Here is a 25,235-nt window from a genome sequence, read left to right as displayed (position 1 = left end):
GGGGGGGGGGGGGGGGGGGGGGGGGGGCGGCGCGGAGCAAAGCCTCTAGGTAACCCGTTCGATGGCTCTCTAGCGCCCGGCGCCCGGGGTGCCTCCCCTCCTCCCGCTGGTGCAGCACGGAGACGCGCCCCCGGGTAGCTCCGAGCGGCCACGCCTCCCCACGGCTGTTATTTAGACACCCCCCCCCCAACTGCAACCTCAGCCGGGGAGTATGGGCTAAGGGCTCCCGCGCATCGCCAGGCGGAGAACCGGGTGCTTAGGGGAGACAGGGAAGGGTGCTGGTGTTTAGTGAGGAACACCAGAGTGTTTTTCAAGCATCTGGCCATCAAATCTTGCACTGAGCCAATGTATAAAATCGTAATGTGCGGGAGGCGCTCGTATCCCCGTCTTGGCTGAGAATGTGGCGGCTGTCTAGGGGCTGTTGTTCAATGCAGGCCACTCCTCCCGCCCGGAGGCCCAGGGCCGGTGTCCCAGACACGGCCCGCCCGGCCTAGCGCAGAAGCTGCTTGCGGAGGGCAGCGCCGGGCGAACGCAGGCCGCGCGGGAACTGATCGGGGATCATGGCCGCGCTGTGTTCGGCGCGCAGAGTCAGGCGCGGGCACGCGGCGCGCAGGCGGCGCAGGCCGGCCGCGCTCACGTTGCGGCAGAAGTCCACGTGCAGCGTCTGCAGCGCCCGCCCGTGCGCCGCCACGGCCGTCAGCGTGCGGTTGGTGATGCGCGCGCAGTTCTCCAGGCGCAGCGCGCGCAGGCGCGGGCAGGAGCGCAGCAGACGCGCCAGGCAGTCGTCGGTGACGTGGCCGCAGCCCGACAGCGTGACGGATGCCAGGTTGGGGCACCTGCGGAGAGAACGCGGTGACCACGGGCCGGGGCCGAGGAGGGTGCGGTTAGCGTGCTAGCGTGCGGCCGCCCCCGGTCACGCCCCTTAGCTCCCTGGTTGGTCCCCGTGCCAACTCTGGGAGACCGGGCAGGCCCTCCCGCTTTAAAGAGGAAGAACGGGCCCGGAGAGTTTCGGGCACTTGCCCGCGGTGACACGCCGGGATCTGAACCGGGGCTTCTGTCCCATGTCCCCTGTTCTTTCTGCCACTCCACCCCACCTTACTTTAATCTGCCTGGGCTCTTAGTCCCAGGAGCCCAAGCCCCGGCCCTGCTGTGGGCATAGGCGATGCTGGATCCAAGGAGGGTCGGCTATGGTTTTTTTGGTTCTTTCAGACTCGTTGCCTTGGGTGGGGGTGAGGAAAGCGGTGCAGAGTGACCGCTCCAGTCTAGCTTCAAGCTGAGGCCCTGATGCTCCTGGCAGGACGGTGCAGAGAGGAAGGGTTTCCTGTGGGATGGCTTAGAGTCAGGCCCATTCCAACCCGTGAGGCCATCGGGGCACGCCTCTTGAGTATTCGCTCTGAGTTCTAGAGCCCTGGTTTCAGCTCAGTTGACTGAGGCAGTTACTGTATCTCCAGTGGGATGCCAGCCTGTCACAGGCCAGGATCTGGAGGTAGCTAGACCCAGGCCTGAGGTGGGTACAATCAGGGATACAGGTAGCTTGTCCAGAAAGCTTTGGGGGCGGGGGGGGGGGGGCTCTCTGCCCCAACCTTACCAGCACCTGCTGGGGGAAAAGATTTGAGCAAAGTTGGCTTATTTGCGCCATGACCTTGATTAAGTCACTCGCTGAGCTTTAGTTTACCTGGGGGAGTGTGTTGGGAGTGGGTGGCAGGGAGGGAATAATGCCTACCAGTGGGGCTGCTGTGATGATTAAGCGAGATTTGGGGTATCTGGAACCTGTACAGGACCTTCCGTAGGCCATCATAACCCATGTTTCCTGGGAGCAGGCAGGACCAGACTGCTTCCAGTCCAGAAGGACCTGTCTCAGCGGTGCAGGCCTTGGCTTCCTGTAGCCAGAGGGAGCTGGAGTCGGGCCACAGGGGGTTTCCCTCTCCCCATCAGCCTCCCCCGTTGCCCCTTGACTGCACCTGCCTGGGCCAGCTCAGCTCCCTTGTCCCTGAGCAAGGAGGTGAGGAACTAAAAGACTGGTCATGGCCACATCCACACGCCAAGTGCATCCTGTCTTCCCAAGTCCACACAACTTCCTAAGTCTTCATATCAACCTTACACCCCCAATTTCATGAATGAGGAAACTGGCTAAGGGAGCTCAAGTGACTTGCCTGTGACATATTTGCTGTGTGACCCAGGACAAATGTCCGAACCTTGCTGGGCCACCTCCTCATCTGTCAGGCAGAGAAACTGTTAACTTTCAGGGTGGTGATAAGGATTAGGTAGGGGCTTAAGCCCCAGGGCTGTTAAATGATCCCTTCCTCTAAGAACCTTTAAAATAATCCTGATGCAGGAAGAAACCAGAGAAAGAAAAAGCAAGCTCCTTCCCTGCCCAGCCATCCTCAGCTTTCCTCTCACAACCCCTCTCCCCAGCTGATTGCCAGATGTAGATTTGGTGCATACTTATCGATACCTACTATGTGCCAGTGCTGCTGTGTCATTTAATCCTTTCAGCATGTGAGATAAGGTAGTTTATCCCATTTTACAGATAAAGAAATGAGGTTGAAAGTGTTTAAATATTTGGGCTGGGGTCACATGGTTGGACAGTAGCAGAAGTGGGGGGACTCAGCCCCGAGCCCTTTGCTTTTTTGGTGACACTGGGGACCCTTGCTGTACCTAGACAGTGGCCTTGGAGGTCCAGTCCACACCTTGCTGGTTTGAGGGATTAAACCTGGTTCCCCTACAACAAGAATGCAGCAGATCCGGGGCAAGCTTTTCACCCCATACATATCGCCCTCCAGTCTGATTTCTGGGCCTTGTTAAACTCATCAAAATGTCATGGTCCCATCAGGGACCAGCCCCAAGTCCATCTTCTGTTTTCTTCTCTTGCCTTAAAAAAAAAAAAAAAAAAAAAGTGGGGCGAGGCCACTACACTATTTCCTCCCATTCCTTGTTGGGCTGCCAGAATATAGCAGCTGTTAGACTTGGGTGGCAGCAAGCTGACTGAACGTAGTTTGTTAGTAAACAAGGGGGTGTCTTTCCTCAAAGGCTAGGACAGGACTGGTAAAGTCTCAGTGAGAGTCTGTTCTTGCATGGACTGCTCTAGGCAGGAGGCTGTGACTGTGAAGGGAGTCTCACCCATGGCTAAGCCTCTGTGGGGTTGACAGGTCAAATACAGGATGTATTTGGGACAGGCACCAAAAAAAGTATTCCATCTATCTGAAATTCAAATTTCTCTGGGTCTTTTGAATTTTTATTTGCTAATATCCGGCAATCCTAGACCAGGGCAAGTCACACAACCTGTCATGAGTTCTGGTTTGCTCATTTGAAACTTAGGCTAAAACACTCTCTCCTTCAGGTACCGTGAAGATTAGTGAGTTTCTAATAAGGAAACCATTATCACCACCCCTACTTCTGGAGCCTGACTTGGTCAGCTAACCCAGAGCTGAGCACCCTAACTCTCCTTCCTCAGCCGCATTTCACAGGTCTTGGGGTTTGCTTGCTAGGGGCAAATCGGAGGGGTGAGCTGATTGCTGAATCTAGAAACCTCTTCCTGGAGCCTGACCTTGAAAATGAAGGCCCAGCTGGACCTACCCAGCACTTAACGGCTGCCAGGGAAGACAGCCGCCTGAAACACAGGGACAGCTGAAGCCAAGTTTGTCCTCTTTGCCGAAGCAGCTCTAAGACCCGTGAGGCTAAGAGGAGGATTGGTGCCCGTTTCCTCCAGGATTTTATCCATCTTCTGGGGACTGCGCAGTGGGCAGGCCTGGAGGGTCTAAGCCTTGGGCCTAGTCTGAGGCTCCCCGAAGCAAAGCCGTCTTGCTCTTGTAATTTGCTCTTCCCTGACCCCCGGAAACCTCCCAGAGCTCTGGATGCCAGCGCTGCTCAGAGGCGGCCTACCTGTCGCACACCTGGAGGAGGAAATCACTGACTAGGCTCTCGTGCCGGCTGCAGATGCTCCTCTGGAGGGCGCTCTTGAGCCAGTCCTCGATGCTGCACACCTGCACGCGGCTGGAGTGCCAGCAGATGGAGAGGCTCCTGAGCGCCGGGCTCAGGAGGAAGTTGTCCTTCTTGAGTTCTGTGAGGGAACGGAAGTGCAGCAGGGGCCACAGTGCGGGGTCCTCAAACACGTCCTGGAGCTGGGAGCAGGTCCTGGCAAGGTTCTTCCTGCTGTCCTTGTCCAGAAAGGAGAAGAGGTGTAGCAGGCACTCGCGGTTGAGCTGGGTGATGTGCATGGTGCACAGCAGCCACAGAGTGTGGCTGGAGCCCGGGGTCCTGACCTACCTCCTGCTCCTCCTCCCCAGCTCTGGGCTGGTGGACATATATGGTTGAGGAATGGTGTTTATTTTTGGCCAACAACTGGTGCTGCTGCTCTGAAGAGGCGGGGAAGCCCAGACCCAGACACACGTGCAGCAGTCCGTGGCTCGGCTTATGTTCCGAGGAATTGAAAATCCTGGCAGAAAAGCAGCGTATTGAAATTAAATAGCTTCCTTAAAAGGGATTTCTTTCCTTTTAGCTGACCGTGGTGTTAGGCGGAGAGCTCTTTTGGCATTTTCATTTGCGGTGCTGGCTGGACCACCTCTGTCTGGGCTTGCAGTCTCTACTCACTGGGAGGGACTCTAATTGTAAATAGGATCTGTTTTTGTTTCCTAGGACATCAATATGAGTCTTTTGCTCTCCTCTTAGTAGGAAGAAGCCTGCTGTCTATGAAGAGCTAAGGGTGACGGTTTTGTGCTCAGAGGCGTAAGCAGAAGCCATGGGTGACGCTTTCCTCTGTCACTTTGTTCAGTAGTGATGGTTTCCAGGCTGAGCTACCTTCAAATCCTGCTGCTCTCCTCCAGGCGCAGGGATTTCTTTGGTCTCCCAGTTGGCTGTATTTTTACCCTGAGCTTTTCCATAAAAGATTTGTCTTAAGTAGCTTCTCTCTCCAAGGTTCTTCTGTGTGTGTCACGTTTTAAACTTAAGTTTACTTGGCTTTACATTTTTCCAGATATGTGTCCCGCTGTATCTAGTCTGTATTTCCCCAAATGTCAGGATGGATGAGGTAGCTCTTAATACAAAACTGCTTGAAACAATTTTAAGTTGAAGTATTTTACTCTTTTGCCCTTTAAGCCTGCCACACACCATCCTCCTTGTGAGGGATGCTTTTAGTTCCTGGAATTAAGCTGCTAGGCAGGTTGCCTGGAGGTTGTTCATTAAGTTCTCCCTTCCTAAAGTAACTGAGATTTCTCAGTCCATGGATCCATTTTCTAATACTGCTTCACTCCCAATCATTCACCGGACCCTACCGCATTTCCCCTCCTGTGAACTCCTAGCTCTGTGTACTGGTTGGTTGGTTGGTTTGTGGGCTACAGTAGTGAGATGAACCATTTTTCCTCTGCTGGACCAGGGAACACCACCTCAGTGGTTACCTTTGTCCCTTTCCCCACATAATTAGAATGGGAAGGAATGGGAATACTTTGTTTCCACTTGCGTGGAGTAACACAGATGAGGCACATGTGGCGGACCCTCTTCGGGAACTAAGGCTCGATCAGACCTGGTGCAGCTTTGCCTGTAAAAGCAGAATGCAGCCTAGAGGAGAAAGCAGGCATTCTAGCCAGCACCCTGGCTCTGAGGAGCCGGTCTCAATGGTCCCCTGTGCCTCAGGCACCCCGCCACTGCCAAGGTAAAGTGGAAGGGGTGACTTTCCTTAAAAACAACATGAACCAATAAACAGCCAAAAGGAAGATGTGTTTCTCAAGGAAAGGTTAACTAGGAACTGCTCATATTTCAAGCTGATCATTTTAATTGTTCAGATTACAGCTGGCAGCCAGAGTCCCTCTTTGGGCTCTAGCTACACTCACCCACTGAAACGGTACTGCTGCACCAGAGGTGGATTTACTAGAAAGCCTTATTATCCCCACTTTCCCTCCCAAATCCTTTCCAAACCAGTACTTTTTAGAGGGCTGATTCCTGGAAGTAGTTGGTTCTTTCACCTTCCTAAAAGGCAGAGCCGTGTTAAGTGTGCTGGCCACAGGGGAAGAGTCATTGTGGTTCCTCGTGGCTTCCAAGCTGCACTCCCGCAGCTCTGCTCGAACAGCAAAAGGTGGGCAGGGTGAACGTTCAGAGCCTGGCCTCTTCGCTGCTCGTCCCGCGGGGTTGTAGGGAGCACCCCAGAATGCAGGGTGGGTCCCTGTGCCTGCCTGCCTGCAGGGAGGGATCTGGCTTGCGGCCTGGGGGGTTGTGGCAGCAGCTCCTCCCAGCTCCTCCCTTTCCGCCCTGTGGAGCTCAGCTCCGTGGCTGCAGCAGTAGCCGCTCTGGCCTCTGACCAGCACAGCTGCCAAAAGGAGACGTGTGACATGGGAACTGGAGGCAAAACCATTTGGGCTGCAGGCGCCTCTGTCTTCAGTTTCAGAAGACTGATAGAAACAGGCAAATAAGTAACACAGGAAAACGATGGGTGTGGATACGGGGTGGGTCTTGATTTTTTTGCTTGTTTGCAGGGGACATGGGGGCAGAGAGGGGTGTAAAGCAGAATATTTATTTTTTAACAATGGCACTTGTTTGCCTGTTTGGCTTTAAAAGGCGATCCTTTGCTCGGAGCCCCAAACCTAGTTCCTCAGAGTAGAGTCTGGCTCCAAAGGAGTCAAGTGGACCTCATTTTTATAAAATCAGTGTCACAGGGAAAGACAGGATGAAGTCACTCACTGCGGGCGAGCTCTCCCTCAGGACCTGAACGCAGGCACTAGAGGCTCTCTCCCACCACCCCCCTCCCCTGCCCCTCCAGGTCACTCCGTCTGGGCCCACGTGCACCAGCAGCCCCAGATGGCGAGGGGTCTGTAAAAACCTACTACCACCTGTTGACTGACTCTAACGGCCTGTAGCTTGAGCTAAGTACATCATCACTTACTATGCTCCACTGAAAGGTGTTCAGAAATAATAGTCAAAAGGAAAGAGACCAGATCTTTAATGATACTTTCCATAAAACAGTTCAGGTTGGTGAAGCAGAAAAGGGATGTGATTACAACTTAAATGAAATCAGTCACTTGCACAGTTAATCCTCTCAGCATCACACAGACTAGGTTTTAGTGGAAATGATTATGTCACACACAACCATCACTCACAGAGGGCAGTCTGGAGTCCTTCACAGACCTGAGGGGGAAGGTACTGCACCCAGTGAGGTGATGCACAGACCTTGGACCACAGCATGACGCCACCCACGCCCACCCCTTCCTGTGCTATGGGCACCTTCCTGCGGCCATACGCTCATCCCTTGGGACCCATGCCCTGGATGCAGGAACGGACTTTGCTCAGGAGCTTCTCCAGGGCCTGTGTGAAGAGGCCACTTCAGCAACAGGGGGGATGTGAGAAAGTTTAGGGGACGATGGAGGTGGAAGTGGGATAAGTATATCTAAATAGACTTATGTACATACACTAAACCAATGAAGAAGAGGTTTGGCTGTAAGAAATAAATATGTCCCCAACCCCGGAAACCAAGCTGCTGAGCAGGTTCCACAGGTGAGATACACATTTAACACTTAACCAGGGCCCACATACTTTACTGGTTTTATTCTCTTACATTTGTCATCACTAGACACTGAGTAGAATACAGTGGATAAGCAAAAGTTTCTCCACCATGGAGAGAGATTTGTGTTGCCACAAACTGTTTCTGTCACCCACCTGTGTGGGAGGACTTCTGAGAAAGTTTTCTTGTTCCGAGGAGCCCTGTGACTCGGCATGAGGCCCTGCCTCAGCAATGCTCTCTGAGCAAGAAGCCACAAACATGCTAGAGACAACACGGCACAAGGGAAGAGCCCCGAAGAGCACGAAGTCAGCTTTTGAAATAGGCGTGATAAAGCTGCACAGTTAAAATTTTCAAAATACAGATAGGCACATTTACATCACTGGGGTTCAAGTGGACAGTTCACATGGGTCCAATCACTTTTCCAAAGAACCTTCATGATACCCTTCAAACGTGTCTGCTGAAGTAAAATCAAGAAATAAAAACACTACAGAATTCAGAGAGGAGATGTGTTCATTTCCTAAGCCAACAGTGTTGCCTGTGTGAGGCCCACTTTCCCCAACAAAGTAGTCTAGTCTGTTGTTAAGTTCCATGCGGTATAAAGGCCACTTTCCTCCATCAACACTGCCCGAGGCTTTCTTGCTGGAGTTATAACTGCTGCCTGTCCAGAGACTAATGATTTAAGTGCAAATGTTAGAAGTTACAGCTGTGTACCTTCTAAACAAAAGAGCCTGGATTCATAGGAGCGAGATCAAAGGAGATGCACGTTTCAAGTTCAATGACATGTGGTGTTAATGCACTGATATAGTAGATCAAATTATGTGAAACCGTCATTTTTGTAGATCAAAAACAGTCAAATAGAATTTCACGTGGCTCGACCTGTGTAATTTAACATTGTGAACTGTTTTAAATACATGTTTCCCTCTTAATTCTAGGCGCTCTAAGTTGTAAGACTTAAACACGATGGCAGAGCTTTTTTCTCTGGAGTGAAAGTGCAGACCAGCGCTGTCTGAGAGGGTCCACACGGTGGAACTGTCCCAGACCTGGGCGGTCCTGTGCCACGTGTGGCTGCTGAGCATTTGAAATGTGGCCAGTGTGACTGGAGAACTGAATTTTTAATTTATTTTTAATTAAAATTAACATTTAACTAACCATATGTGGCCAGTGACTGCTGTATTGGACAGTGTAAGTTTAGACATAATTGTAATTTGCTTCTAGTTAAAGTATATAGCAGATGTGTTCTGCTCTGAGAAAACGTGGGATTTACCCAGCTAATATTCAAGTGGAAATAGAGCACATCTGCTCCTGCAACTGCAAATATCCAACCTAGGAGGAGAGCCACCCAACTTTCTTTTACATTCATACACTTAAGAAATTATCTGGACTATTTTTTTCTTTTAACAGAAAAACAAGAATAGCAAAAAGTCTGGTTGGCTGGCTTAACATGAAATAAATTCTGCCCCTTGTAACAACTTGTAGAGAATCGGGAAGGGAGGAAAATAATGACTGGGACAAGAAATGAACATGAAAATGTGCCTGGTCCTATCCCACAGGCCTAGCTGGAGCTCTTTCCTTTTCTCTCATTAATTTGCACATCATGCCACCAGCACCCCAAGATCCACAGGCTGGCTTGGAGCGCTTGCAGAAAGCACAGTTACCTTCATTAGATGGGATTCTGGTTCCAGATTTCAGTTTGGGTTAAATCTAAATAGTGCTGGTGCCTATTTTTTTGATTTTTTTTTTTTCTTTCGGTACGCGGACCTCTCACTGTTGTGGCGTCTCCCGTTGCGGAGCACAGGCTCCGGACGCACAGGCTCAGCGGCCATGGCTCACGGGCCCAGCCACTCCGCGGCATGTGGGATCTTCCCGGACCGGGGCACGAACCTGTGTCCCCTGCATCGGCAGACTCTCAACCACTGCACCACCAGGGAAGCCCTTTTCTTGAAAATTTTAAAACAGACTACTAACCTCAAGAATAGAAACTCTACTTATTCAAAGTGAAAATATTTTCAATTGCTCTGCTATGAGGATAGGCCAATGAGAATTGTTAAAACTTAGACTAGTTTAGTTTCCTTCTGTGGAAGCAGACCTCACAGTATTACCCGACGTTTAGGTGATGGTCAGAATCAACTCTGGAGGGTAGCATCTCAACCTCAGGTGACCAAGTAAGAAGTAAGACCACAGTGGACATGCAGTTAATCCCGGTGCTACAACTAACAGGGAATTAGGTGCTGACTCTAAAAGGCGAACAGAAGCTATGGTTTCATGGCAGTGGATAAATAACACCTGGATAACATGTAGACGAGTCATGGAATTTTTTAAACACTTAAGTGTATTTGGCCTTACTGGGAGTTTTCAGTACCCCTATCTCCATGAAAATACCCCAAAACCAAAAAAAAAAAAAAAAAAAGTAATTCTTGAATTTGCAATATAGTTACAACTGAACCAACAAATTTAGTTAGTTAGTGCTGATAAACAGCAGCTCTGAGAGATACGAAGAGCAGCAGTTACCTGGTCTACTTAATGATGCCCTTTCAGTTATCTTTTACAAGCAAAGAGAATGATTACTGAGCAGTCACTGAAATCTCGTGGGCCACAAATTACGTGCACACATGATCCCTGATTTTGAGCCAACCTGATCTCCATTACAGCTGTGAGAAGGCAGCAGGTGGTTACGTTGCTCTTCACGATCAGGAACGTATCTTCCTTTCAGCACGTGAGAGTAACAATGCATTGATGTAAATGTGCCTCAAAGTGAGAACTGAACATTAATATAAAAAAGTCAAATAGAACTAAGTTCTTGAAACTACATATAAAAACTGAATTATTACAACTAAAGCAGCAAATCAAAACATCTGCTGAGGTTTTCTGGTAGAACTAAAAAAAAAAAATTAGTTGGTGCCCATGTTCAATAAGTCACTACCATTGACAAAATAAAACTAAACCCCAAATAGGAAACTGAAAAGTGCATAATGAAATTAAATCTTGGATCAAGTATTTATGGAAAACTGGAAATGTTTGTCCGGTACAGTTGACGAATAATGATTTGGAGGAGGTATTAAAGTTTATCCGACCCAGCTTTGGCCTGGCGTTCCACGTAAAAGAGGATGTAGGCCTTGGCCTTCACAACGGTGTCTTCATCTGTCAGTGTCACAGTACTGTCATTGAAATGGAACCAGCGACCTTCGTGAGTTGCATATGCTGTGTAATGTCCAGAACCGACCCTGTAAGGAAAGGTCAGATGATCAAAGAAAAAGACGACAGAAATCACAAAAGAATCTATGCAACCATATAAATTATCAGGTAGACAATAAATTTTAATAAGTACTGTAATTAGAGGATAAATCCGAGAGGCTTGTAATTTAAGATAGTTGCTTGGGCTCATGTGTTCATCTTCTCAAAACTCATTGAAATGACAAGGAATATACTGACACTGGAAAACAGGGAAGAGTGCCATGGACTGACCAGAAATTGAGGATTTTTTAGGACACACAAAGCAGTGTTTACATGGTACTGGATTAACAGAGAAACCAAACAGTGAAGGAGCTCTCAACCTAACAAGCAGAGGTCAAAGCCTATGGAAACATGGAAAACTGAGGACCAGGAAGTCTTAGAGGAAACCTGAGCGTAAGACAGAAATCTGCCTCCAGGGAAGCACTTTCCCTCCTACTTTGGCCATCAAAGGCTTTTCTCTCTCAGCATGACCCACCCACTCACACATGGAGCCCCAGAGTCAGTCCTCCTGGGTAGGAGAAAGCCTGTAGATAGAATAGAGACCTTCATAAACTGCTAGAAAAAACCCTTACAACATTTCCATGAGCTGAAGACATCAGACTTAAAGAGTGCCCCTGTCAACTACCAAAGAGAAATGCATCTGATGTAATTTCTCAAGTCCAAAGAAAAAAACAAACAAATGAGAATCAGACACGTAGTGGACTTGTCACTTATAACTATGAATGGTGAAGTCAGTGGAGCAATGTCTACAAAGTTCAGAGGGAAAAGGATTTTCAACATGGGTTGCGGTTTGCCAAGCCTGAAGGTAAAACTGCCATTCTCAAGCGGACCAGAAATAAGGTATATACCCCAATACAGACCTTCAGGGGGAAAAAGTAATCGAGAATGTCATTTAACAAAATAAGAAATGCACCTTTAAAGTAGATGACATGAAGTAAAGTTATTCTAAATAATCCCCCATTTCCCCCCATTTAAATATCAACTGGCCAAGGAAATCAACAGCTTTGGAGTAAAGACTACTCAGGATTTTGTGAACAATAGACTGGTTCCGAATGCTGGGCTCAAATGAAACCTTCTCCATTTTGGTTTCATGTGCCTTCTCTTTGTGCTTTGCAACGTCCTCAGGAATATTCTTTCCCACCAAGACTGAAGGAAAGTTCTACTTCATCCACTTTAATGAATCTGAATCTAGTATAGGGAGTCTGGGGCGAGTTATCGGGAGTGGTACAAAATTGTGGGTCTTCACTCTGTATTCCCAGCCCTGAGAAGCCTGCTGGCATACTCACCCGGAACCATGGTGCACCACCACAGCAGCAAGGTCATAGAGGCAGTTCTCCGGGCCACTGTTCTCAGGCTACAGAACAAGGGAGAAGGTATCCCAGGACTGAGTTAGGAGCAGTGGTCAATGACATCGGCATCTCCCTACCTCAGTGACCTCTACCCTCTCTTTGGGAAGACTTAATTTTACCGAAGAGCCATCTTTTCACCAGGCTAACAAAGGTAATTACCTTACCTCTAGTAAGTAGCATTTCATGTCTAGGCCTCTCAGGGGAAATTCTACATATGTATCAACTTTGTTTCTTAAATATGCTGTCCAATGAAATCTTTTCAAATGTAAGCATAGCACCTGGATGAGAGATAAAGACAAAAATTATAAACAATTTACCTTTCAATCAAAATTAGCTACTTGGTACTAATGTCTGTGAAATAATATTTTAGGTGGCCTACCAGCTTTTCTTTGGATTCTTGATATTAGTTCCTTCCATGAATACCTTATTGTGGTACTGTGATTTGTAACAGTATGTTTTTAGTCTTTGTCTCCTTTCCTGGCACAGAGCTTCTAAAAGCCTTGAAATTTTCTAAGTGAGGAGAGCCATGAAGGTGTCTTTTTATGTTAATGAGGTATGGGCGCTTGTTGCCAAAAGAACCAAAAAATCAAGAGATGAGAGAGTTGGAGCTTTCAGTCCCACCCCCCGACCCCCGAGAGGGGAGAGGGACTGGAGTCTGAATGATCAGCAGTGGCCAGTGATTTAATCAGTCAGCCTGTGTAATGAAGCCCAAAAGCACAGGGTTTGGAGAGCTTCTAGGCTGGGGAAGCAGAGCTCTTCCACGTGCCACCACGCTGGGCCCCAAACTCCATGAGGACAGAAGCTCCTTTGTTCAGGACTTTGCCCTTTGTATCTCTTCATCTGGTTGTTGATTTGTATCCTTTAACATCCTTTGTCATAAATTGGTAATCTAGTGAGCAAACGGGTTTCCTGCGTTCTGTGAGCTGCTCTAGCAAGTTAATAGAACCCAAGGAGGGGGTCATGGGAACCTCTGATTTATAACTAGTCGGTCACAAGGAGGGGTAACAATGTGGACTTGCGACTGGTGTCTGAAGTCCAGGGAAAGGGTCACAGGAACCCTCAATCTGTAGTTTGTAGTTGAGAAGCATAATGCACAAAGTAACAACCTGGGCTTGTGACTGGCGTCTGATGGGGAGGGTGATCTTGTGGGACTGAGCCCTTACCCTGTGGAATCTGATTCTAACTCTGGGTAGATAGTGTTAGAATTGAGTTCAATTGTAGGACACCCATGGTGTCAGAGAAGTGCTTGTTAGTGGCGTGGTGGGAAAAAAAAAAACCTCCACACATTGTAAATAGTGATTAGGACATATTTACTTATGAATTCTTAAAGGGTGTATTTAGTTTTACTGAAACCCTTAGAGACCAATGCAGAACAGATTCTATAAGTATAAAGTTAGAAAAATAATTTGTCTTCCAGTCAATCGTAAGCATTTTTTCCCTCAAAATTGCATTATAATTTGAAACTCAACACTTACCTTGGGTAGTTTCTGAATCCAAAACTTTTTAGTGGACTTTTGTTTCTTCTTGCACTTGTGGCACATATATAACTCTGTCTCATCAAGTTCTTCTAAGTCGGTAAAACTGCGAAGACAATCTAAAACCAAATTGATTTGGGCAGCATTAAAACAGGATGTCTTTAAGAGAGGCGGTGTACTGTAGGAAGAAAAGACTATGAACTTCGAAGCTGAACAACTCAGGTTCAAATCTCAGCTTTATTAGCTATATGACCTTAGAAGGGTCAGCCTTTCTCAGTTGCAAGATGGAGACCAAAAAAAAGAAGTCTACATTGAAGGACTGTTGTGAGGACGAGAGATAGCATGTATGATGTGTGCCTGGCGCCATGTCTAATGACCTGATGATGACCAACTCATGACAGATGGCAGTACTGTAGTTGGGTTTCCCATTACTAGTCAAAGAATTAACCTGGATAATTCTGATAAAAATGGTTCCCTAATGAAATCAAGGTTCACAGAGCAATTTTCTCTCAGTATCTTACATAACAAAGGACAAAGCCCCAAGTTCATAAAAACGTCAAGTTTACCTCAAACATTTTCAGTCATAACTTAATAAACATACAGTACAGAGGGCTGCATTATTGACCTTCCTATATTATATATCTCCAGTGAATCCTTTGCTTCACACACTACTCAGAATCCCCTAGATAAACCACGGCTATATTTTTTTCTTTTAAAGATTTCACTGTGTAATCTGGGATTTGGTAAACTTTGGCTCCAAGCTAAATCCAGCCACCTGGTTTTGTAAATAAAGTTTGGAACCCACTCATTTATATACTCTGTGGCCGCTTTTGCTGTAAAGCCTAAAAACATTACCATCTGGCCCTTTATAGAAACAGTTTGCCAAAGCTTGGCAAAATTAGTAATATATTCAGAAGTCCATGTATCAATAAAATGTATGTATTGTTCTGTGAGGATAAATATATTATTTCCTTAGAGAAATATGAATGCCTATGTACTCACCACTCCAGTAAGGAAATGGACTCTAGTACTTGAGAAGCCAGAGTTTATGTGAATGGCATCCCCTAGAGTTGTTCAGGGGGCAGCCTGCGTGGCAGCCCTGTTAAGAGCTTCCTGAGTGCCTCATCCCAGTCAACCCTCCCCCAACCCCAGAAGTAGTCATTATCCTGACCTCCGTTTAATCATTTCTTGGCTTGTCTTTATGTTCCATATATATGTATTTATGCATCTTTAAACAATATACTGTTTGGTTTGAGAAGTTGGGTTGCAAGCACAGACCTAGCGTATAAGGAAAGGCAACACTCGCTGTGCTCAGAGTCTTCGAGTCATAGTCAGCCTTGGCACTAGAGAGAGTGTGAGAAAGAGCCCGTTCAGGGGAGTTAGTGGGGCAAGGTCTAGCAGGGATTAGATGTGGGCCGGGTTCTACACAGTCCAGCATGCAGCCAGAGGCCCATGTACTCTTCTTTTTTTAAGCATACTTTATAAAGCATAACATATTATATTAGCTTCAGTTGTATAATGATTCAGTATTTGTATATATTGTAAAATCACAATAAATCTGGTTACCTTTAGTCACCATATATGTTTCAAATTTTTTTCTTCTGATGAGAACTTTTAAGATTTACTCTCTTAGTGACTTCCAAATATGCAATACAGTATAAACTACAGTTAGCATGCTATACATTACATCCCTGTGACTTTATAAGTGCAAGTTTGTACCTTTTGACCCATTTTACCCACCCTCCACCCCGATTCTGGCACCCATCAATCTGTTCTCTTTATCTATGAGCTTGTTTTTTAGATTCCATACATAAGTGAGATCATATGGTATTTGTCTTTCTCTGTCTGACTTACTTCACTTAGCACAATGCCCTCAAGATACATCCATGTTGTCCCAAATGGCAAGATTTCATTCTTTTTCTTTTTTTTTTTCTTTTTGGCTCCGTTCGGTCTTCATTGCTGCACGCGGGCTTTTCTCTAGTTGTGGCGAGCGGGGGCTACTCTTCGTTGTGGTGCGCGGGTTTCTCGTTGTGGCAGCTTCTCTTGTGGAGCATGGGCTCTAGGCGCGCAGGCTTCAGTAGTTGCAGCACGTGGGCTCAGTAGTTGTGGCTCTCAGGCTCTAGAGCACAGGCTCGGTAGTTGTGGTACATAGGCTTAGGTGCTTCGCAGGATGTGGGAATCTTCCCAGACCAGGGATCGAACCCGTGTCCCCTACGTTGGCAGGCGGATTCATAACCACTGCACCACCAGGGAAGTCCCAAGATTTCATTCTTTCTCAAGGCTGAATTATATTCCATTGTGCATGTGAGTGAGTGTGTGCGTGTGTGTGTGTACCACGTTTTCTTTACCCATTCACCCATCAGTGGACACTTAGGTTGTTTCCATATCTCGGCTATTTGTAAATAATGCTGCAATGAACATGAGGGTGCATATATCTTTTGAAATTAGTGTTTTTGTTTTCTTTGGATAAATACCCAGAAGTGGAATTGCTGGATCATATGGCAGTTCTATTTTTAATTTTTTGAGGAACCTCCATACTGTTTTCCATAGTGGCTGCACCAATTTACAACCCCCACTAACAGTGTATGAGGGTTCCCTTTTCTCTACATCCTCCTCAACACTTGTTATTTGTTGTCTTTTTGATGACAGCCATTCTTACAGGTGTGAGGTGGTATTTCATTGTGGGTTTGATTTTTATTTCCCTGATAATGATGTTGAGCATATTTTCATATACCTGTTGGCCCTCTGTATGTCTTCTTTGGAAAAATGTCTATTCAGGTCTTCTGCCCATTCCTTCAGCTGACTTTTTAAAAATTTATTATTTAATTTATTTATTTTTGGCTGCATTGGGTCTTCGTTGCTGTGTGCGGGCTTTCTCTAGTTGCGGCGAGCAGGGTCTACTCTTCATTGCTGTGAGCGGGCTTCTCATTGCGGTGTCTTCTCTTGTTGCAGTTGCAGAGCACAGGCTATAGGTGCACGGGCTTCAGTAGTTGTGGCACGTGGGCTCAGCAGTTGTGGCTCATGGGCTGTAGAGCGCAGGCTCAGTAGTTGTGGTGCACGGGCTTAGCTGCTTTGTGGCATGTGGGGTCTTCCCGGACCAGGGCTCAAACCTGTGTCCCCTGCATTGGCAGGTGGATTCTTAACCACTGCACCACCAGGGAAGCCCCCTTCAGCTGACTCCTGAACAACGCAGGCTTAAACTATGCAGGTCCACTCATACAGATATTTTTTAGTAGTAGATACTACAGTACTACATGGTCTGTGGTTGGTTGAATCCATGGATGCAGAAGAACTGTGGACATGAAGGGCCGACTATAAATTATACGTGGACTAACCCCCTCATTGCTCAAGGGTCGACTGCAATCATTGTTTTTTTCTGCTATTGAGTTGTGCAAGTGTTTTATATATTTTGGATATTAACCCCTTATCAGATATATGATGCAAATTCAGTAGGTTGCTTTTTCATTTTGTTGATGATTTCCTTTGCTGTGCAGAAGCTTTTTAGTTTAATGTAGTCCCACTTGTTTTTGTTTTTGTTGCCTTTGCTTTTGGAGTCAGATCCAGAAAATCATCACCAAGACTGAGGTCAAGGAACTTACTGTGTATGTTTTCTTCTAGGGGTTTTAGGGTTTCAGGTCTTACATTCAATTCTTTAATCCATTTTGAGTTAATTTCTGTGTAAGATAGTGGTCCAGTTTCATTCTTTTACATATGGCTGTGTGGTTTTCCAAACACCATCTATTGAAGAGACGGTCCTTTCCCCATTGCATATTCTTGGCTCCTTTGTCATAAATTAACTGACCGTGTATGCATGGTTTATTTCTGGGTTCTCTATTCTGTTCCATTGATCTATGTGTCTGTGTTTGTGCCAATACCGTACTGTTTTGATGACTGTAACTTTGTAGTATAGTTTGAAATCAGGAAGCATAATACCTCCAGCTTTGTTCTTTTTTTCTCTAGATTGCTTTGGCTGTTCGGGGTCATTTGTGATTCCATACAAATTTTAGAATTATTTGTTCTAATTCTGTGAATAATGACATTGGTATTTTCGTAGGAATTGTACTGAATCTGTAGATTGTCTTGGGTATTATGGTCACTTTAACCATTGATTCTTCCAATCTGTGAGCACAGTATATCTATATCTTTCCATCTGTTCGTGTCACCTTCAATTTCTTTTATCACTGTCTTGTAGTTTTCCAAGTACACGTCTTTTATTTTAATTAATTTTTATTGGAGTATGGTTGCTTTACAATGTTGTGTTAGCCTCCACTGCACAACAAAATGAATCAGCCATACACATGCAGATATCCCCTCCCTTTTGGACTTCCCTCCCATTCAGGTTACCACAGTGCATTAGGTAGAGTTCCCTGTGCTATACCGTATGTCTATTTTACAGATAATATCAATGATGTATATGCAAGTACACGTCTTTTACATCCTTGGTTGGATTTATTTCTAAGTATTTTATTCTTTTTGATGTGGTTGTAAATGGTATTGTTTTCTTAATTTCTCTTTCTGATAGCTCATTGTTAACATATAGAAATGCAACAGGTTTTTGTACGTTGATTCTGTATCCTGCAACTTTACTGAATTTGTTTAATTCTAACAGTTTTTTGGTGGAGTCTTTGGCATTTTCTATATATAATATGTCATCTGCAAATAGTGACAGTTTCACATCTTCCTTTCTAATTTGAATGCCCTTATTTCTTTCTCTTGCCTAACTGCTCTGGCTAGGTCTTCCAATACTATGTTGAATAAAAGTGACATAAGTGGGCATTCTTGTCTTGTTCCTGATATTAGAAGAAAAGATTTCAGCTTTTCACCATTGAGTATGATGTTAGCTGTGGACCTGACATATATGGCCTTTATTATGTTGAGGTGTATTCCCTCTATACCCACTTTGAGAGTTTTTAGCATACATGGATGTTGAATTTTCTCAAATCTTTTTCTGCGTGTATAGACATGATCATATGATTTTTATCCTTCATTTTTGTAAACGTGGTGTAACACATTGGTCGACTTGGCAGATGCTGAACCATTGTTGTATCCCTGAAATAAATCCTATTTGATCATTGGTATATGATCCTTTTAGTGTATTGTTGAATTGGGTGTGCTAATATTTTTTTGAGGTTTTCTGTGTTTATGTTCATCAGTGATACTGGCCTGTAACTTTCTTTTTTTGTGGTGTCCTTGTCTGACTTTGGTATCAGGTAATGCTGGCCTTATGAGTTTGGAAGTGTTCCCTCCTCTTCTGTTTATTGGAAGAGTTTGAGAAGGATTGTATTCTTCTTTGAATGTTTGGTTGCATTCACCAGTGAAGCTGTCTGGTCCTGGACTACTGTTTGTTGGGAGGCTTTGATTACTGGTTCAATTTCCTTACTAGTAATCAGTCTGTTCACATCTCCTGTTTCTTCATGATTCAGTCTTGGTAGGTTGTATGTTTCTAGGAATTTATCCATTTCTTCTATATTGTCCAATTTGTTGGCATGTAATTGTTCCTAGTGGTTTCTTATGATCCTTTGTATATCTGTGGTTATCAGCTGTAATGTCTCCTCTTTCACTTCTGATTTTATCTATTTGAGTCCTTTTTAAAAATAGTTTTTAATACGTGTTTTTACTTATTTGGCCATGCCACGTGGCATGTGGGATCTTAGTTCCCCAACCAGGGATTGAACCATGCCCCCTGCAGTGGAAGCACAAAATCCCAACCACTGGACTGCCAGGGAATTCCCAGTCCTCTCTTTTTTATTTGGTAAATCATAGCAAAAGGTTTGGCAACTTAGTTTATCTTTTCAGAGAATCAGCTCTTAGATTTATTGATCTTTTCTGTTGTCTTTTTTGTCTCTAATTCATTTATTTCTGCTCTGATCTTTGTTATTTCCTTCCTTTTAGTAACTTTGGATATCATTTGTTATTTTTCTACTTCCTTGAGCTGTAAAGTTAGGTTCTTTATTCGAGATTTTTCTTGTTTCTTGAGGTAAGCATTTATTGCTGTGAACTTCTCTCTTACAACTGCCTTTGCTGTGTCGCATAAGTTTAGTATGTTTTATTTCCCTTTACATTTGTCTGAAGGTACTGTTTGATTTCTCTTTTGATTTCTTCTTTGACCTACTGGTTGTTCAGTAGCAAGTTGTTTTCATCTCCACATGTTTGTCATTTTTCTAATTTTCTTCTTGTAGTTGACTTCTACTTTCATACCATCATGGCTGGGAAAGATGTTTGATATGATTTCAGTTTTCTTAAATTTATTAAGACTTGTTTTGGGAATTCCCTAGTGGTCCAGTGGTTAGGACTCCATGCTTTCACTGCCAAGGACCCAGATTCAATCTCTGGTCTGGGAACTAAAATCCCATGAGCCATACAGTATGACCAAAAAAAAGAGACTTGTTTTGTGGCCTTACATATGATCTACCTGGGGAATATTCCATGTGCACTTGAGAAGAATGTGTATTCTGTTGCTTTTGTATGGAATGTTGTGTATATATCTGTTAAGTCTGTCTGATCTAATGTGTCATTTAAGGCCAGTGTTTCCTTATGGATTTTCTGTCTGGATGATCTATGCATTGATGTAATTGGGGCATTAAAGTCCCCACTATTTATTGTATTGCTGTCTATTTCTCACTTTAAGTCGGTTAATATTTGCTTTATATAGTTAGGTGCTCCTATATTGGGTGCCTAAATATTTACAAACGTTACATCCTCTTGTTGTATTGACCCCTTTATCATTATATAATGCCCATCTTTGTGTCTTATTACAGTCTTTGTTTTAAAATCCGTTTTGTCTGACATACCTATCCTAGGTTTGTTTTGGTTTCCATTTGCATGGAATATATTTTTCCATCCCTCTACTTTCACTCTGTGTCCTTGTATCTGTAGTGAGTCTCTTGTAGGCAGCATATAGATGGGTCTTATTTTTTTAACCCATTCAGCTGCTCTGTCTCTTGATTGGAGAATTTAGTCCATTTAAAGTAATTATTGATAGGTATGTACCTACTGCCATTTTGTTAATTGTTTTCTGGCTGTTTTGTAGTTCCTCTCTGTTCCTTTCTTCTCTTGCTCTCTTCCTTTGTGGTTTGATGACTTTCTTTAGTGGTATGCTTAAATTCCTTTCTCATTATCTTTTGTGTATTTACTGTAGGTTTTTACTTTGTGGTTACCATGAGGCTTACATAATATATTTTAGACTTAAAACTTATAACAGTCTATTTTAAGTTGATAACAAGTTCAAACGCATTCTAAAGCTCCATTTCCTCCTGCCCACATTTATGGTTTTGATATCACATCTTTTTTTAACATCTTTATTAGAGTATAATTAATGTCACATCTTTTTATCTTGTGTATCTCTTAACTAATTATTGTATATTTTACTACTTCTGTCTTTTAACCTTCATACTAGCTTTCTAACTGACTAATCCACTACCTTTACTATATATATTTACCTTTAATGGTAAAATTTATACTTTATGTTTTTGTTACTAATTAGTGCCATTTATTTTCAGCTCAAAGAAGTCTCTCTAACACTTCTTGTAAGGTCAGTTTAGTGGTGATGAACTCCTTTGGCTTTTGCCTGTCTGGAAAACTATCTCTTCTTCAATTCTGAATGATGAATTTGCCAGGTAGAATATTCCTGTTGGAAATCCTTTTTTTTTCAGCACTTTGAATATATTGTGCTACTCCCTTCTGGCCTGCAAAGTTTCTGCTGAAAGATTAAGATTCTCTCCTTGTTTTTAACTTTTGACACTCTAATTATGTGTCCTGATGGGGGTTTTCTATCTCTTTGTTGAAGTTCTCACTGTTGTTCATCCATTCTTCTCCTGAGATGGTAAGCATCTTTATGACCATTATTTTGAACTCCTTATCAGGTAAATTACTTATCTCTGTTTAATTAAGGTTTTTTTTCTGAGGTTTTATCTTGTTCTTTCATTTGGAACATAACCTCTGTTTCTTCATTTTGCTCGACTCTATGCATTAGATACCACAGCCACCTCTCCCAGTCTTGAAGGAGTGGACTTTGTGTAGGAGATGAACCATATTGCTCAACCATGCCCTAGCTCTTGGTTGTCTCTCAAAGCTGGTGTCGTCCCTCCCACCAGAGTCAAAAAATTGGGGTCCAGATGAGGGTATGAACTCCTTTCTGGAAGATACCAGTGAGCTGTGGCAAGGCAGAGGGAGAGTGCAAAGATGACCTCCCTGGCCTGTGTTGCCTGAGAGTACCTCTATAAGCCCCTAGGTGTGTGCCAAACCAGAAGCCTGCCTCTCAGGCCAAAGCTCCAGGAAAAGTAAATTGGCCTCTTTTACAGGAAGACTTGGGGTTTTAGTCTGCTGTCTGTGCAGTGCCCTGGAGGTGGTAGCCTACCAAGCACTATCTTCAATGGTTAGAGTCCTGTGGGACCCAGGAACACAAGTCCCTCCCCCGTGGCCTCCAGAGACAGGCAGTCAAGGGGCATCCCATGGGCTGCAGTCACAAAAAATGGGGCACCAGACATGTCTAAGAACTCCCCTTCAGGATATAATGGAACTGTGGAGCATGGCAGAAGGAGAGGACAGCACCCATCCTCCAGGTTCTCTGGAGAGGATTATAGTCAGCCCTTAGGTGTGTGTCTAATTAGAAGCCTACCCCTCAGGCTGCAGCTATGATGATAAGCATATAGGCCTCTTTCAGAGAAAGGCTGAGCTCCTAAGTCTGTTGCTTCTTGCTGTGCCTGGAGAGTGATAGCTGTTTAAGAGCTCTTTCTCCATTGGTTACAGTCCTCTGGGACCTGTGAGCATAAGCCCTGCTGGCCACCACAGCCAGGTGACATAAAGGTGTCCCCTGACAACAGCTACAAAAATCCGAGTGCTAGACAAGGGTATAAGCTCCTTTCCGGAAGATACTGGTGAGCTAGAGCAAGGCTTTAGCCTTGCTAGAACACAAAGGTTGCATCTGCTGGCCTCCACTCCCTGAGAGCAACTCTGTAGGCCCCTAGAACTGCGCCAGACCAGAAGCCTGCCCCTCAGGCCAAAGCTCCTGGACAAGCAAAGCCTCAGAAAGACTGGGTATGTCTGTCTGTTTTCTATGCAATGCTGTGGGGATGGCAGTCTGCCAAGAACTGTCTCTCCATTGTTGTAGTCTCATGGGATGCAGGAATGAATGTAAGCCCCTCTGGCCTCCAGAGCCAGGTGATAAAGGGGCATCCCCTGACGGGAGCTGCCAAAACTGGGGCACCGGATGCATGTGAAAGTTCCCCTCCAGGAGATGTTGGTGCTCTGGAGCATGGCAGAGGAGAGCCTGAAGATGGTGCCTGCTGTCTGGAGCAAACCAGGAGTGTAAAGATGGCACCAACCCAAAGCAGAACACACACACACACACACAAAATGCGGCACCTGCAGGTTTTACCAAGGCAAAGGGAGAGCATGAAGATGGCACCCACCAGCCTCCATCCCTGGAGTGTATCTCAGCCGGCCCCTGCCCCTCAGGCTGATGCTTTAAGGTCAGCAAATAAGCCTCACATAAAGTCTCGGTAATTTTCAAAGGTCTGCTTCTGCATGGGCCCCTAAAGTGAGTGAGTCTGTGCACAAGCCCTTTAAGAGCCATTTCTAAGTCTCGTGGGTCTGGTGGATGCAAGCCCTGCTGGTTTTCAGAGCTGTTTTGAGGCCTCACTTCTCAAGTGCAGGTCTTAAAAGGTGGGGTGCCTGGTGAAGGGAGAAGCTCTGGGTTTTGAGTTCCCTCCCTATGTGGGTTGCTGCCCTGGGTGTGGGCTTATGGTGAGATTGTGTCTCAGCCTCTCCTACCCACTACAATGTGGTTCCCTTCTTACTTGCCCAATGTGCAGGAGTTGCTGTTAGTTTTTAGGGTTTTTTTCAGAGCAAACTGTTCCATACGTAGCTGTAGATTTGGTGCGTCCATGGAAGGAGTTAAGCTCAGAATCTTCCTGTGTCACTGTCTTGAGCTGGAATCCCCATGCATTCTTTTTTTTCTTCTTCTTTTTTTAATTGAAGTATAGTCGACTTGCAATGTTGTGTTAATTTCTGCTGTACAGCAAAGTGATTCAGTTATATGTATATATACATTCTTTTTACATTCTCTTCCATTATGGTTTATCATAGGATATTGAATATAGTTCTCTGTGCTGTACAGTAGGACCTTATTATTTATCCATTCTATATATAAAAGGTTACATCTGCTGACCCCAACCTCCCAATCCATCCCTCCCCCAACCCTCTCCCCCTTGGCAACCCCAAGTCTGTTCTCTATGTCCGTGAGTCTGTTTCTGTTTTGCAGATAGGTTCATTTGTGTCATATTTTAGATTCCACATAGGAGTGATACCTTATGGTATTTGTCATTCTCTTTCTGACTTACTTCATTAATATGATAGTCTCTAGTTGCATCCATGTTGCTGCAAATGGCATTATTTTGTTCTTTTTTATGGCTGGGTAGTATTCCATTGCGTATATGTACCACATCTTTCTTATCCATTCATCTGTCGATGGACATTTAGGGTGTTTCCACATCTTGGCTATTGTGAGCAGTGCTGCCATAGGGGTGCATGTATCTTTTTGGATTAGAGTTTTGTATGGATATATGCTCAGGAGCGGGATTGCTAGGTCATATGGCAACTCTATTTTTAGTTTTTTAAGAAACCTTCATACTGTCCTCCATAGTGGCTGCACCAACTTACATTCCCCCCACCAGTGTGGGAGATTTCCCTTTTCTCCACACCCTCTGCACTATTTGTTATTTGTACAGTTTTTAGTGATGGCCATTCTGATGGGTGTGACGTGGTACCTCATTGTAGTTTTGATTTGCATTTCTCTAATAATTAGTGATGTTGAGCATCTTTTCATGTGCCTATTGGCCATTTGTATTTCTTCTGTAGAGAAATGTCTATTTAGGTCTTCTGCCCATTTTTCAATTGGGTTTTTTTGTTGTTGAGTTGTATGTACTGTCTGTATATTTTGGAAATTAATCCCTTGTCGGTTGCATTGCTTGCAAATATTTTCTTCCATTATGTAGATTGTCTTTTTGTTTTGTTTATGGTTTATTTTGCTGTGCAAAAGCTTGTAAGTTTGATTAGGTCCCATTTGTTTATTTTTGTTTTTATTTCTATTGTCTTGGGAGACTGAACTAAAAGATCACTGGTACAATTCCCTGCAGGTGTTCTTGACTATACCTTTGCTCCCTGATCCCAATACCTGGAATGTACATCCCACAACTGCCTCTCCTCAGCTCAACTTTTCACGTTTTGGTTTTTCTTTTTGAGCCTTTCCCAACCTCCAGGGGAAGTGACCCTTCTGTCTTAACCCTGTCCTAATAGATTTCGTTAATACTACATTGCCAACTTGCTATTTTATCTCAAGGATGGTTCCTCCTTTTATTTCCTGAAGCAAGTAACAAATATTAAACTTAGAGTGACGCTGCCCTTAGGGACCTCCGAAGTTACACATCCCTAGCTACAAGAGCACTGACTATACCACAGACTGGCTTGTACTACGAATCCCTTTAGATTGATCACTATGGTCTTGTAATCTCTGAAGCTGAAATTATAAGAACTTCCATGAGCAAGTATTTGTTGCATTGTGTGAAAAGCTGTAACCTTGCAGGGAAGGAGGGGGAGGTGGGGAATGGGATTATACATAGGAAGGAAAAATATAATTTTCCACATTTAAAAATCAGCATGTAAACACTCAAACTAGGAAAAGAAGGCAACTTTTTT

The 25,235-nt window shown here is 44.8% G+C and overlaps 2 protein-coding genes across 6 annotated transcripts in view; both read right to left on the bottom strand.

The window, feature by feature from the left end:
* Positions 1–490: 490 nt before the first annotated feature.
* FBXL22 (F-box and leucine rich repeat protein 22) lies at positions 491–5,187 on the bottom strand. The gene is made up of 2 exons (XM_029236459.1): positions 3,883–5,187; positions 491–836 (listed from the first exon to the last, which is right to left on the bottom strand). The coding sequence occupies exons 1-2, from the start codon at positions 4,215–4,217 to the stop codon at positions 491–493; spliced, it is 681 nt and encodes a 226-aa protein (XP_029092292.1). The 5' UTR covers positions 4,218–5,187.
* A 1,620-nt stretch (positions 5,188–6,807) lies between these two features.
* USP3 (ubiquitin specific peptidase 3) overlaps positions 6,808–25,235 on the bottom strand; it is a 129,039-nt gene continuing 110,611 nt past the window's right edge. For 4 of the 5 annotated variants that reach the window (XM_029236255.1, XM_029236253.1, XM_029236256.1 and 1 more), the window contains 4 exons: positions 13,542–13,660; positions 12,231–12,344; positions 12,004–12,071; positions 6,808–10,707 (listed from right to left, as the gene is read on the bottom strand). In XM_029236255.1, the coding sequence (XP_029092088.1) occupies positions 10,542–10,707; positions 12,004–12,071; positions 12,231–12,344; positions 13,542–13,660 (467 nt within the window). In that variant the 3' untranslated portion in view covers positions 6,808–10,541. The remainder of the gene's footprint in view (positions 10,708–12,003; positions 12,072–12,230; positions 12,345–13,541; positions 13,661–25,235) is intronic. The other variant, XM_029236252.1, reaches the window with a different exon arrangement.

Source organism: Monodon monoceros, unplaced genomic scaffold (genome assembly GCF_005190385.1).
Source record: "Monodon monoceros isolate NGI ecotype Baffin Bay Population unplaced genomic scaffold, NGI_Narwhal_1 Super_Scaffold_21, whole genome shotgun sequence".
Classification (NCBI taxonomy): Eukaryota; Metazoa; Chordata; class Mammalia; order Artiodactyla; family Monodontidae; genus Monodon; species Monodon monoceros.
Note: the sequence above shows the minus strand (reverse complement) of the source record. Positions and strands in the feature narration are given on the sequence as shown.